Genomic DNA, 14,517 nt, shown 5'->3' on the forward strand with positions numbered 1-14,517 from the left:
ATATATATATATATATATATATATATGGAACACCATACTAATACTGTGTTTGACCCCCTTTCGCCTTCAGAACTGCCTTAATTCTACGTGGCATTGATTCAACAAGGTGCTGAAAGCATTCTTTAGAAATGTTGGTCCATATTGATAGGATAGCATCTTGCAGTTGATGGAGATTTGTGGGATGCATATCCAGGGCACGAAGCTCCCGTTCCACCACATCCCAAAGATGCTCTATTGGGTTGAGATCTGGTGACTGTGGGGGCCATTTTAGAACAGTGAACTCATTGTCATTTTCAAGAAACCAATTTGAAATGATTCAAGCTTTGTGACATGGTGCAGTATCCTGCTGGAAGTAGCCATCAGAGGATGGGTACATGGTGGTCATAAAGGGATGGACATGGTCAGAAACAATGCTCAGGTAGGTCGTGACATTTAAACGATGCCCAATTGGCACTAAGGGGCCTAAAGTGTGCCAAGAAAACATCCCCCACACCATTACACCACCACCACCAGCCTGCACAGTGGTAACAAGGCATGATGGATCCATGTTCTCATTCTGTTTACGCCAAATTCTGACTCTACCATCTGAATGTCTCAACAGAAATCGAGACTCATCAGACCAGGCAACATTTTTCCAGTCTTCAACTGTCCAATTTTGGTGAGCTTGTGCAAATTGTAGCCTCTTTTTCCTATTTGTAATGGAGATGAGTGGTACCCGGTGGGGTCTTCTGCTGTTGTAGCCCATCCGCCTCAAGGTTGTGCATGTTGTGGCTTCACAAATGCTTTGCCTCATACCTCGGTTGTAACGAGTGGTTATTTCAGTCAAAGTTGCTCTTGTATCAGCTTGAATCAGTCGGCCCATTCTCCTCTGACCTCTAGCATCAACAAGGCTTTTTGGCCCACAGGACTGCCGCATACTGGATGTTTTTTCCCTTTTCACGCCATTCTTTGTAAACCCTAGAAATGGTTGTGCGTGAAAATCCTAGTAACTGAGCAGATTGTGAAATACTCAGACCGGCCCGTCTGGCACCAACAACCATGCCACACTCAAAATTGCTTAAATCACCTTTCTTTCCCATTCTGACATTCAGTTTGGAGTTCAGGAGATTGTCTTGACCAGGACCACACCCCTAAATGCATTGAAGCAACTGCCATGTGATTGGTTGATTAGATAATTGCATTAAAGGGGGGGGGAAACACTCAGTTTCAGTCAGTCTCATGTCAATCTTGAGTACCTATAGAGTAGCACTGCATCCTGCATATCTCCGAAAAGTCTTTATTTTTATTATAATTATAAAAGAAAGATGCGCTGTTCCGAGTCTTTCCGGAAAAAGCCGTGCGGCTGGGGGCGTATCGTGTGGGCGGAGCTAAAGAATGTCGAGCGCGCGCCGCTGTTACTGTGTTGAGTGCGTCTGAAAGCTGCGTCATCCCTAAAAGCGGGGAAAAACTTTATTCAACATAAAAAATGGCTTTTAATCAGATACAGCCATACATCTATGATCCGGAATCAGACCCAGAGGCTGAAGTTGAACAGGAGCAGCAGCAAAAACGACTAGAGCAGGACGTCGACTATGTGGTATAAGTTACACTAACTATATAATATGTTTAGCGGCTTGTGTTATTTAGAACACCATGTCAAGCGCGAGTGTTACAATGTGTGTGTGTGTGTGTGTGTGTGTGTGTGTGTGTGTGTGTGTGTGTGTGTGTGTGTGTGTGTGTGTGTGTGTGTGTGTGTGTGTGTGTGTGTGTGTGTATGTGTGTTTACGCGTGGTTTGTGAAGACATGATTTGTAGTAAGCGGACTGGTTTTGCGCGTCAGGCTAGTGTTTACATAGAAAGACATGGAATAGTAGCGCATTTGAATGAAGAACCGCGCTTATTTAGTTCAACATATTTCCCCATTCTTTGTGTATTGTTGTTTGGAGTGCTTTTACAATACACAAACATACACATATAGTGGCCAGCTAAACAAATGTACACACACTATACATCGCATGCTCCATTGATCAATACGTGATCATGTTTGGGCTACTTGATGGGCATAGGCAAAAACAGACATTTGAAGCAGTCAAACCTGCGGTTCCAACGTTGGGACCTTTATCGTTGGGACCGCTCCATCCTTCAGTATTAGGCGATCTGAAAATCCGGCGTCGAACTGGGCCTTGTTTATAAAACAATCGGCACCGAAATGCAGGGAACGGACATAAATATTTGCGCAACTCAGTTGTTGATCCGGAAAAGCAAATTCCATCTGTACGAGCCAGTGCTCTGATGGGCGTAGCCTATTGCTTTCACGCTCTCTCTCTCTCGCGCGCGCGCTCTTCCGGTAGAATTGTCCGTACGGCCCATACAAGGAAATTCCGCCCTGTTGACGTCAAGCGGACCCATGATCGAAAAAAACTTTCCGAAACTTATGACTAACAGGAAGTACTAATTTTGGCAAAGAAATACTCCCATTAAACGTCCACCTTAGCTTATGAAACGGTGTCCATGTTTAGCATGGGAATCCAAGTCTTTAACAGTGCAAAAAGATCAGTATGCATGAAACAGCATTTCACCCCCCCTTTAATGAGAAATTGAACAGGTGTTCCTAATAATCCTTTAGGTGAGTGTGTATATATATATATATATATATATATATATATATATATATATATATACACACTCAGTAATATATATATTACTGACCATTGCAGTGGTCCACTAGATTCCAGAAAATACTGGAAAAAAGATTTTTGTCAGGGTGCTAGAGCACACAGGGCCTGAGTTACACACTTTCAAAACTGAATTTATAATCAACAAATCAAACACATACTTACATGTTTATCACTTTTAGCAGTGGCGTATGAAACTTCAAAGGATTTCCTCTAAAATTACACCAAGATTGTGTATTTAGACCACTGTATGTGGGTATGGGAAGCTTTTCAATTTGGGTAGGCCAAATCCAGGCGGAAATCCCAAAAATGGTCCCAGAGCTTAAGTAGCTAAGCATTGTTGCAGACCATGTACACCCTGTCATGGAAACGGTATTCTCTGGTGGCTGTGGCCTCTTTCAGCAGGATAATGTGCCCTGCCACAAAGCAAAAAATTTTCAGGAATGGTTTGAGGAGCACAACAATGAGTTTGAGGTGTTGACTTGGCCTCCAAATTCCCCAGATCTCAATCCAATTGAGCATCTGTGGGATGTGCTGAACAAACGATCCATGGAGGCCCCACCTTGCAACTTACAGGACTTAAAGGATCTGCTGCTAACATATTGGTGCCAGATATCACAGCAGTGGTATCCATGCATTGATGGGTCAGGGCTGTTTTGGCAGCAAAAGGAAGGTTATGCCTGATCGGTGTTTGTATGTATATGTTATGGAATTCAGCTAAATGAATAAATGTAAGCGATGACTGATTTGTACTCACAAATGTGCTTTCCTTTTTTAAGGACGCATGAATAAAAGCATTTAGAATTTGAAAACAGACAATAACTTTTTGACATTACATCTACAATATCCTGTTGACTTCATGTTTTTACATGAGTGTAGCAATGCAATACAGTAAGTGTGTGAAATTCTTGTTTTAAATACCACATTTCAAATAATTCATGAAAAGATGTTCTGATACATTTCTTTTGCAAAACATGCAAGAGTGTTACAAAGATAACTTTTCATTTTGTTAAAACCTTTAAACGAATTATTCTGAAGGACACGAAAGGAAATCTGTACATGTGAGCATATGATGATTTCTTTTTGGATGAAATCAATGGTTTTATAGTTGTTTTATTTTTCATTGATACTTATTGAATGTTGACAGAAAGTGCCTGTCGTATATGTACGTTCACCATCATACAGTAGATTCAGTTGTTATGACACTGTGATGACGGTAATAGTGACCTTTGGGACCACTAGACTCTTGATCTGAATTCCAGCCCTGTTCCAGGCACTCTTAGCTGTCATTTGTTTGGGAAGAGTTATTGATTTTCTTTAAAGCGAGTGCTTACTCTCAGTCTGCGAGGATCAGGCTTTTTGACTGCTCCTCCTCAGATAATTAGCCCAGAGAATGATGGCACTTTTGACCGAGACCTTAATCTACCATCTCTGTCGCAACGCACACTCCTGCGCTGATGCAGCTCACTCTCACACACTCCAAATGTAGATAATGATGTGAATTTGACTCGCAGCATTCGGCTCAATTGTGGCAGAAACACTTTTATAAGGTTTAAAAAGGTTTATATGGTACCGTCTCCCTTCACAGTAAACCAAGAATTATGGCTCATGATGTTTATGCTTTGCACCATGCAACATTCATAACAAACAGCATAATATAACAGTAGCTCAAGTAGCTCCAAAAACCCTTAAATTTTTCAGAGTTGTACTTAGAATCCTTAGAATATAGTCTCAAAATCACATATAGCATCAAAACAGGCTATTTAATAAAACAAAAATGATGTAGTGTATATGTGCAGTACAGAGAGCAGCCTTTTCCAACATTGCTGTCTTGGTTCTGTTGGTGTCGTTCTATTTGCTTCTCTGTTTTCCCTACTTTCCCCAGCAGATTTCCCCAGGGTGTACGAAAGTTCCTGTCCTGCCCTGAAGGTACTGAAATGGAAATATTTTAGGAGTATACACATTGACTGTATTTTTGTAAATGTCTCCCCTGAGTAAATCAACAGATATGAACAGAATTGTTTTCTGATATAACGCTAATGTCACCCTCAAAATTAGCTTTTGAAACATGGCTATAGAAAGTACATGTAGATATATAGGACAAACTCTTTACAGGAACAAAAAGTGGGTTTTTGAGTGAATTAAAAGTCTCATTTAGGGCAACAGCATTAAACTTGAAACAGTTTGCACTAAATGCAACTAAAAAATGAAATATTTAAGTAAAAATAGCATTATTATGTGAAAATTCCGGTTACACTTTATTTTAAGGTGATGCAGTTACAATGTACTTACTCAAGTAAGTACTGAGTAATATTAATTACTACATGTACTTACTATAGAGTTAGGGTTTGGTTTAGGGTTAGTTACTTGTAACTATGCATAATTTACTGTTATTACTATAGCAAGTACAATGTGTAGTAACATGTAATTATGTCACCTTAAACTAAAGTGTTACCAAAATTGAATCAGTAAGTTTATTTATATATATACCGGTATATATATATATATATATATATATATATATATATATATATATATATATATATATATATATATATATATATATATATATATATATATATATATATATATATATATATATATATATATATAATACATATAATACATATGTGCTGTAAAAATTAGCGCATTAACGCATGCAATATTTTTTTTTCAGTTTAACACAAAAAAAATTTTACGCTATCAACGCAGCATCCGTTTTTCTATCATCCTTTGGCTAGCGTTACATTATATGGTCACACTCTTATTCATGCAAATGCTTTTAAACCGTTTTAGCGCGACAAGAAAAAAGAGAATGTGCCGTCTGCACTACTAAAAATGCTCTTCTTACTTAGTCATTTTGTCTTGTTTCTAGTCTAAATATCTAAAATTATTAAATCAAGATGCATTTACTAGATAAGTAAAATGACAAGATTTTTTCTCTTGTTTTCTTGAAAATAAAATAAAAATTAAGTGAGTTTTTCCTTAAAACAAGCTAAATTATCTGCCAGTGGGGTGAGAAAAATAATCTTGTTTCTTGTTCCCCAGAAAACAAAACAAAATATCTCATGTCATTTTACTTATCTAGTAAATGCATCTTGATTTAAGAATTGTTTGATATTTGGACTGGAAACAAGAAAAAAAAACTAAATAAGAAGAGCATTTTTTTGCAGTGAGTGTCGTATCTGTGTGTCAAACACACAACGCATAGAAAGGCGCGTGCCAGTATCGTGTGCACATACAGGTTCTCTTTTGCGCTTGAACAAACAATAACACAGAATTATGCCAAAATGCCAGTTTTGTTGAGCACTCTCATACGAACAGTCTTAAATTAGCTAAATAACGTCTTAAATGAACTTGAGTTGTGAGAAAAGGAGATGCGTGTGACAGCGTGTCAGATCCGCGTCATGTTCAGCAGTGGCAGATCTTAAAGTGACAGCATCACTGATGATGTCTGTCATTAATGTTCATCAAAGAACAAAGGTAACAGAGAAAATTGTATCTTTCATAAGGATTTATATATTTAATTGATAATTTATTGATATTTGCACAATGCATTTGTAATGGTGTGTACTCGTAAGAACAAACTGAAAATTCAGAGGATCAAATCCAAACACAAACTTTAATAAGAACTCTCAGGAACAGGCTGACAGGCAGGGAAAACACATTAACACAACGGGTCATAACAGTGACTGGACAAAGACTGAAGGTGAGGGTGCAACTTAAGGAGAGAATACAAACGAGATAATGACTACACACAGCTGAACTAAACTAACTATGTTTACTTAGAAACAAAGGAGTGGCGGGAAACTGCACAAAGGAGCACAGGAACGAATCAAAATACAAACTGAAAGTCCGAACACAAACAGAGCTATCAGTATTATATTATTTGTTTAGATTACATTTAAATGTGGTCCCACTTTATATTAGGTGGCCTTAACTACTATGTACTAACATTTAAATTAATAATTTGATACAATGCACTTATTGTGTACATGCATGTTTTTACATTGTATATACATTTTAAAAATGACCTGTTTAAGAATTAAATCTGTAACTAATTTCTGTAGTTACCTTTATAATTACACTTTTGACACTTCCCTTACACCTAACCTTACCCTTAAACTTACCCATATCACCACACCTGTCCCTAACTTTACCCGTATCCCACCGCAATATCAGCAAAAGTGTTTTGCAATACAATATGAACACAAGTACATTGTACTTATTTTTTGATGCAAGTACATAGTAGTTTAGGCCACCTAATATAAAGAAGGACCTAAAATGTAGATCTATATGTCTACTATTGGTATTTTATGATGATTTTTATGTTGTTGGTGGTGTGTGTTTTTTTTTTACAGTAAAAAGCTAAATGAACACTTTACCACCATCTTAATGAATTGCATACAGTCATCTTTATTATGTATACAAACATATACAACATGTAAAGGATAGTTCACCCCAAAATTAAAATTTGCTGTTGATCTACTCACTCTCAGGCCATCCAAGATGTAGGTGACTTTTTTTCAGTTGAATAGTAAAGAAGATTTTTAGCTGAAACCGTGGTCCTTGGTGATTCATATAATGCCATCATATAAGTCAATGGCTACCGTCACTTTGAGGGTCAATAAAAAACATACAGGCCAAAAAGAATTGTATACCTGTGACTCCTGACGATACAGTGAGGTCTTATGAAGCGAAACGATTGGTCTGCGGAAGAAACTGAACATTATTTACAACATTATTACCTGTAATCCACAGCCTCAGCAAGCACGTTCACGAAGGTCTGAAGTGCGAGTTTCCTGTCTCATAATGACATATTGGGCACGTGAGCTGACGCTGTATTTGTTTACAACAGAGAGGGAGGACACGTGTGTTGTATTGGTAATCAAAATCTCAATCGGGGAGAATGACTTTTCACAGATTCTCAACGTTTGAGCTCCCGCACATACGTCATTATGCGACAGGAAGCTCAAGCTTCAGATTGTTGTAAATAATGTTCAGTTTCTTGCACTGTTGTAAATAGTGTTTCTTTCTTGTTCAGTTTTGTTTTGACTCTATACAAAAATTTTTTTTTACCCTCAATGTGATTGTAGATATGGACTTGCATTTTACGAATCACCAAGGACCACGGTTTCAGCTACAAATCTTCTTTACTGTTCAACGAAAAAAAAAGAAGTCATTTTGGATGTCCTGAGGGTGACTAAATAAATGTTCCTTAACATTTATAAACATAACCGCTTGTTGCATGAGAATTTAGTATCTCTACGAATTTGTTTGGGTTGAAGTAATTAGTGATCGGTTGTAATTACAGGTTTGGGAAAAGCAATAACGGAACAAATTAACATGAACGGATTTAATTTCAGTGAATTTAATAATGGCAACCCTTCAAAAAGTAATTAAAAAAATAAGTAGCGGGAAGATTATTGGCTAATTTCCTCTTATCCTCTTTGAGACGCTGTGTGTGTTGGAGACTGTAAGTAAATGTCAAGTGCTGTGTGTTTAGTTGTGCTCCTCTGTATTCCTCTGAAGGACGAGTTGTTGGCTCTTGTTGGCATTTAGCAAAAGGCATGATCCATGGCAGCGACATCAGCTAACGCTCCCAAGCAACCGAAATACATACAAGGTGTTGATTGCTATCTTTGAACAACTCCCGTATTGAAAAGAAAAAAGATTTCCAAGTCTATTACAGGCCTGTTTATCTTTATCGTGCACGGGGACCGGGTTCTGGCTGGCTTTTCATATGGATGTCAGGTGCTAGGGAGTTTCATTTGCACAACACCCAGTGGTGCATCTGCCTTCGCACCAAATGTGCCCGTCTGTTTGACACACAGTCTAACCACTGACACGGCTGGCACGATCAGCATGAATGATGTGCCGCTGTGCATATGGTATACGCCTCCATTAGCGGTCGCAGTGAGATTGTCGACTAGATGTTCAAGGCAAACAGGGACCTTTGAACAGTGACTCAGATGATATAAATGTCTACTGCCATGTAAGGCGGCAACATCCTCATCCTTTACCCCTGAAGAAATATGCAGTTCAAATGTAGTCAAGTTGGGAACTATTTGCTCTACATTGATTTTTATGTGGGTGTTTCTTCAACTATGGGCACTTTTGGCCCTATGGACTTCTAGAAAATAAACTCTCTTTAAACACACTTTTCACTCTCCCTAGTTTATTTCACTTGTCTACTTACATTTGATATGCAGGCATCACAGGAAACTTCTCTCATTTTTCTGAAATATCACAAACATTTCCACCGTAATGCCATTTCCAACACATCTTAAATGATATGTCATGTATAATGGTATAATGGTTTTAAAAGCTTTATCTATTACAAAACAACTAGCATTCTAAGTACACAATATAAAATAATATTCCCATCCTTTTTGCATAATTTCAACAGTAATTGAATTAAATGCATTATTTATGTACACACACACACACACACACACACACACACACCAAGGATACAACAGGCATGTGATGTGATATACACTGATCAGGCACAACATTATGACCATTCTAAATGCTTTTATTAATCCGTCCATGAAAATGGAAAGCACATTTGTGAGTGACATTGAGTACAAATCAATCATTTACATTATAAAATATTATATATTTTGTGTTGGTCCCCCTTTTGCTGCCAAAACCTCCCTGACCCATCGAGGCATGGACTCCACTAGACCCCTGAAGGTGTGCTGTGGTATCTGGCACCAAGATGTTAGCAGCATATCCTTTAAGTCCTGTAAGTTGTGAGGAGGGGCCTCCATGGATCAGACTTGTTTGTTCAGCACATCCCACAGATGCTCGATTAGATTGAGATTGAGATTGCGGATATATGCATGTCTGTCGATGCAGCAGCTTGTTTTCTTACACGCAGAAGCATGCATATATTGTATTGCATATATTGTATTGTATTGATTGTATTGTGTATCATGCTTTATTGGGGGGTTATTTCATGTATGGTATATGTGCAGCACAGACTGTCCTCCAAAAGAACGTTTTTCAAGCACCTTATTATGACCTTTATTTAAGTTTTTAAATAAAATGACGTCTCATGAAATGAAATCCTCATGAAATGACGTATGCCTGTTGTTACCAATCAAAATGTGTGTTCATTTAAATGCAATGTGTGGACTTTTGATCACCATTTTTCATATTTCCATTTAGCAAAAAAAATTGTATTAACAACTACACCCATCCCACCACTAAACCTACCCAGTGATTTATTGTGCATATACACTTTATGAGCACATGTGTTCCCTGGGATCGAACCCATGATTGCATGATCACATGACTACATGATGTTGTATTTTGCAATGCTCTATCAATTGAGCTACACAAAACCCTAATATGACACAAATAAAATAAACAAAGCATTAAAAGGAAAGTCTCCTATTGTCGATAGGGGCACACCTTTAGCAAATGCTCCTATGGGCGCGTATTTCAGGGAAGTGACAAACAACCTATATAGGCATATTGGTTGGAGGACATGTTGGTCCAGCAGCAGCTCTTTGAAGGTACTGTCCGTATAAGTCTCTGTACTCGCTCTGCAGCAGCAGCGTAGCAGATCTATTCCGCCAAGATCAAATGCATTAACGTTGCTATATCCATTACCAGCGTCATGGCAGTAATATTTAATAGAGAAAATTTGTATATCTGTAAATCTATATATAAATATACAGTGTTATATTGTGGTTTTAAAAAGATACATTTGTATTCCTCCATTCCTGTCCAGTTGTGTCGGTGTGATAGATACTGTGAATTGGCTTATTTGGCAGAGATTTTGGAAGCTGTAGTGAGATGAGCTGCCCAGCTCTCCCAGCTGTTACACCAAACACACTCAGATACTCACATAGACTGAGATGGCACAGGGAGAATCATTAATTGCTATTGTGATATTGTCCACCCAAACCAGGGGCCAGAGAGAACTAGTAAACTCAAGAGACTTTGACTCACTGAAGCTCACAAACTATCTGCATTGCACACTTTTTCTAAGAGGAGCACGGTACCACATGTTATATTCATGTCCTGTGGGGTCCAAAGGTCTTTCAAAAGCATTTTACTGCCCCCAAACTTTTGAGCAGTAATATATCTTGTATTTAGAGTTTGCTTATCTCTTCACAGCTCTCTCTACTGGCAGAGGTGGGGTTTGGTGGCTCTCTTCTCTATGTGGATCCCTGTGAGGCCCCATTTGGGAATAAGACCTTTGGGGTAACCCTGAACCCAGGTGGGAACCCGTTTTCTCAAGAAAACCCCCGAAGTGGTAAGTGTCTGCAACAGTATATTGTGACACTGTAACTTTAAGACTTTATTAACACTTTATGCTCTCATCCAGAAAGTAATCATGGAGTGCAATGAATGCATGACATAGGGCAGATAAGTTAGACAAGTGGAGAGAAATAGATTTTTTGTATTGTATCACTTTGCTTGATAGTGCAGCCATTAACTCGTTTCCAGAGTAGTTTGGAAAAACTCATAAATCAATAAAAGAGTTTCCTTTTTCCTTTTCATGGTAATCTTCCTTCAATAGTAATAATAATAAAAATAATCTCTTATCTTTACTTCTCATGTGGTCCAGCTTTACTTTCAAGGCAAATACTTTTAATTGTGCTGATTATTTTAATAAGAAGAAGAAAGAAATCACATCAGGCAACAGTGAGTGAGCAAAAGATAATTACTGTTTTTGGACGTCTATGATGCCTGTACACTTGGACTACCTCGACGCTAATTAAAAATGTTTCATTTCAGACTTTTTTTTTTTCATATGATTAAAAAATTGCCATAACTAGTTTCATGAAATTTACAATAACTTCTATTCATCTTAAAATAAAAATTATGACAATGAACCTTTGTGCAAGTCTAAAAGCAACAATGTGTGCTGTCCATGATGCTGAAATCAAATGTCCTACAGTTTAAAGAAGTGTAAAGGGTTTTTCCCTGTATTTAAGCATTCACTGATGACTGTAGGCTAGCATCAAGCAAATCTAAAACGTATAGCGTGTGCTGTCCATGGTTCTGAAAGCAAACTGTGTGTGCAGCTGTCCGTGGTACTGAAACTAAAACTACTGTATTTAAGAGTGCTGCCCATGACAGAAGACCTCAGTGCAGCCCTGGCTGACCCTGGCTCTCTGCAGCGCAGGATCACTGGGACGTGTCATTACTGGAGTGATAGCATGGGCTTACAGCAGGCCGCGGAGTCAGGGCACAACGGGGCCTGCAAACAGATGTCTTAGCAGATGTTTCGTGCCTGTTCTTTCTTCAGCAAAGCCCTTTTGTCAGAGCACTCTGCAGGAAGCTAGAACCTGGTGAAGTTGCTGAACACTCTGTGATATAAATTATTCAGCTGGACTATTGTCCTTGCAATTATTTTGTTTGGCAATGAGAGAATATATGCAATGTGCTCTGGTGAACCAATACACAGAACAGCAGAGGTCAGACCCTTGTTATTTTTATGCTGTCTTTCTGATCCATAACATAAGTTCACATTTTGCTTGGTACTTTTGTGTGTCTGTTTGTGTCCATATTATACATACTGTATATGCTGCAGTGCAGATTTTAGTGCACCATGATCAATCAGTGGTTGTAGATGTGAATCCATTACTTTGTTACATTAATTTCATCATAGAGAGGTGCAATAAATGTTTATAAAATTAGCTTTCTTTCCAATATGAATTAATTATGAATAATGATTATTCAAACAACCTACTGGTAAACATGTATCGATCAGGCCTGAGGCCTGTTGCATGAAGCTAGCTGAACAAACTCTTGAGTTTCAGAGTAGGTTTAGAGTTGACAAATCCAGATAAATCCAACCTGGTTTAGATCAAGTTCAATGGTCTCTCAAAGCTTGATATAAATGTTCTCTGTCAACTCAGGTTTAATCTAGAGTTTACGATTAACTCTGAAGCGCATGCACCTGAAAGTGTGACACGTGCGGCAAACAGCCAATCACAGTGTCCGTTTGATTCACTTCTCGCAAGAGAGACGACACAATTCACTTCTCTTCTTTGAGCGATTGTTTTGAAAATTATTATGAAATTAAATGCGTTTACAAAGCAGGAATAAACACTGCTGCTGCAGTGAATGTTTGAGAAGGCAGCTGAAAGAATATCTGACTATATCAATGCATGATGTGAATGAGAAATATGCCTAATAATTATAGGTTCACAAAGAGCTCAAATGAATAGACGTTGTTTAAAAGAATTATGAATGCATGTATTATATTTATATGAATATTTGGCTACTTGTCAATTAATATAATAATTATATGAATATATTATATGAATTAAAAGTAAGTATAATCCATATAATATAAATATAATAAATAAATTTTTTTTTTTCACTCTAAACTGCTTTAATTTGGAATGAGAGATACAGGGGGCGTGGCTTTATTGCATCTTTACTTGCAGCTGATTGGTCCAGTTTGGGTTTGCGATCTCTAACCAAGAATAAAACCTGCTCCAGAGCAGTGTAGCCGTGTAGTGTAAGTTACTATGGTGATGAACACTGCTAAAAACCAATCCACCTTCTTGAGCCCGAAAAAACAGAGTTTGCTCAAACTAATTTCGAACTTACTTGGGTAGCAGCTGAAACCAGCTTTGTGCAACAGGCCACTGATTATAAGTGTGTGGTAAAAAATTATGTTTGTAAGAGCTCATCTTTGCTTTGTTTAGGCTTAATTATCCGTTGTACAGTAATAGTTGTCTTGTTAGCATTTTAATTTGAAATCTCTTTTTGTACTTTCACACTAACCTACTGAGACAGAAGAAGGTAAATCAAAGCAAAGGCCTTTGATAACATATTCTTCCCCTGCTAGATAAAATTATTGTAGCTCCATTGAGATAAATATTTACTCTGGAAAGAATCAGGCACATCTGCAAAAATTAGCAAAGCCAGAAACTTAATTGATAGTTTTGCTTGTTGAATTTTCATGAATACCTTTTTTATCATTTTCTGTCTCCTGTTCTGATACGCTGTCATTTGTTGAAGGAATATTCTGAGTTCAATACAACTTAAGCTCAATGCACAGCATTTGTAATGTTGATAACCACAAAAAAATAATTTCTACTTGACCCTCCTTAAAAAGGCAAACATCTGGGTTACAGTGAGACACATACAACACAAGTGAATGGGGCCAATCCTTAAATGTTAAAATACTCCCGGTTTGAATTGTATAGTAATAAGACATAAACAATATTTTTGTTAACATGCGTTAAAATGTAAAAAATTGCTTACTAACCTTCTGTACAGTTCCCTTTCAAGTGGAACTCAACGCTGGAAACACTTCACATGAGCCGTGTCTGAAGCACTAGTCTATATACACAATCCACGATTGGCCGAATGCATCATTGAGACCATAAATAGAAACCTGAGTTGCTTGTAGACATATTTTTGTGGAGCTTGTGTCTGTGAAAAACAATTAAATTGTAAAGCTGTGTGTGAATAACATTAGTGTAATACGGGTGTTCCTCTTTCTCTCACTCTATATCCTGACTCTAAATCCCGAATTCTTCCAATCAAAATAGTCATGTTTATAAAATGAATAAATAAATGCAAGATGTTTGCTTCCATGCCTTTGTTATCTTACTAGGGAGGACGCTCACAATATGTGCAACAGGCGAGCAGTTCAGGAGTGATCTGTGTATGAATGTCCTGATGTGTACAGTACATGTATTACCGGGAGTTTTAATTTAAGCTCTGCTCCTGTTGACTTTTCTTCTCGAGGGAAGAAAGTCATGCGGAACAAAACAATTCATGTGGCTCAGATCTCACGTTTGCCAAGGCAGCAAAAGAATACGGCTGGGGGAAACGTTAAGCAGACGGTAGTTTCCATTTCTCTCTCTTTCCTCCAACTG

The 14,517-nt window shown here is 37.8% G+C and overlaps 1 protein-coding gene across 1 annotated transcript in view; it reads left to right on the forward strand.

The window, feature by feature from the left end:
• naaladl2 (N-acetylated alpha-linked acidic dipeptidase like 2) overlaps positions 1-14,517 on the forward strand; it is a 431,375-nt gene that overhangs the window by 205,023 nt on the left and 211,835 nt on the right. The window contains exon 5 of the mRNA XM_079845128.1: positions 10,787-10,925. Within this exon, the coding sequence (XP_079701254.1) occupies positions 10,787-10,925 (139 nt within the window). The remainder of the gene's footprint in view (positions 1-10,786; positions 10,926-14,517) is intronic.

Source organism: Gobio gobio (genome assembly GCF_949357685.1).
Source record: "Gobio gobio genome assembly, chromosome: 19".
NCBI lineage: Eukaryota > Metazoa > Chordata > Actinopteri > Cypriniformes > Gobionidae > Gobio > Gobio gobio.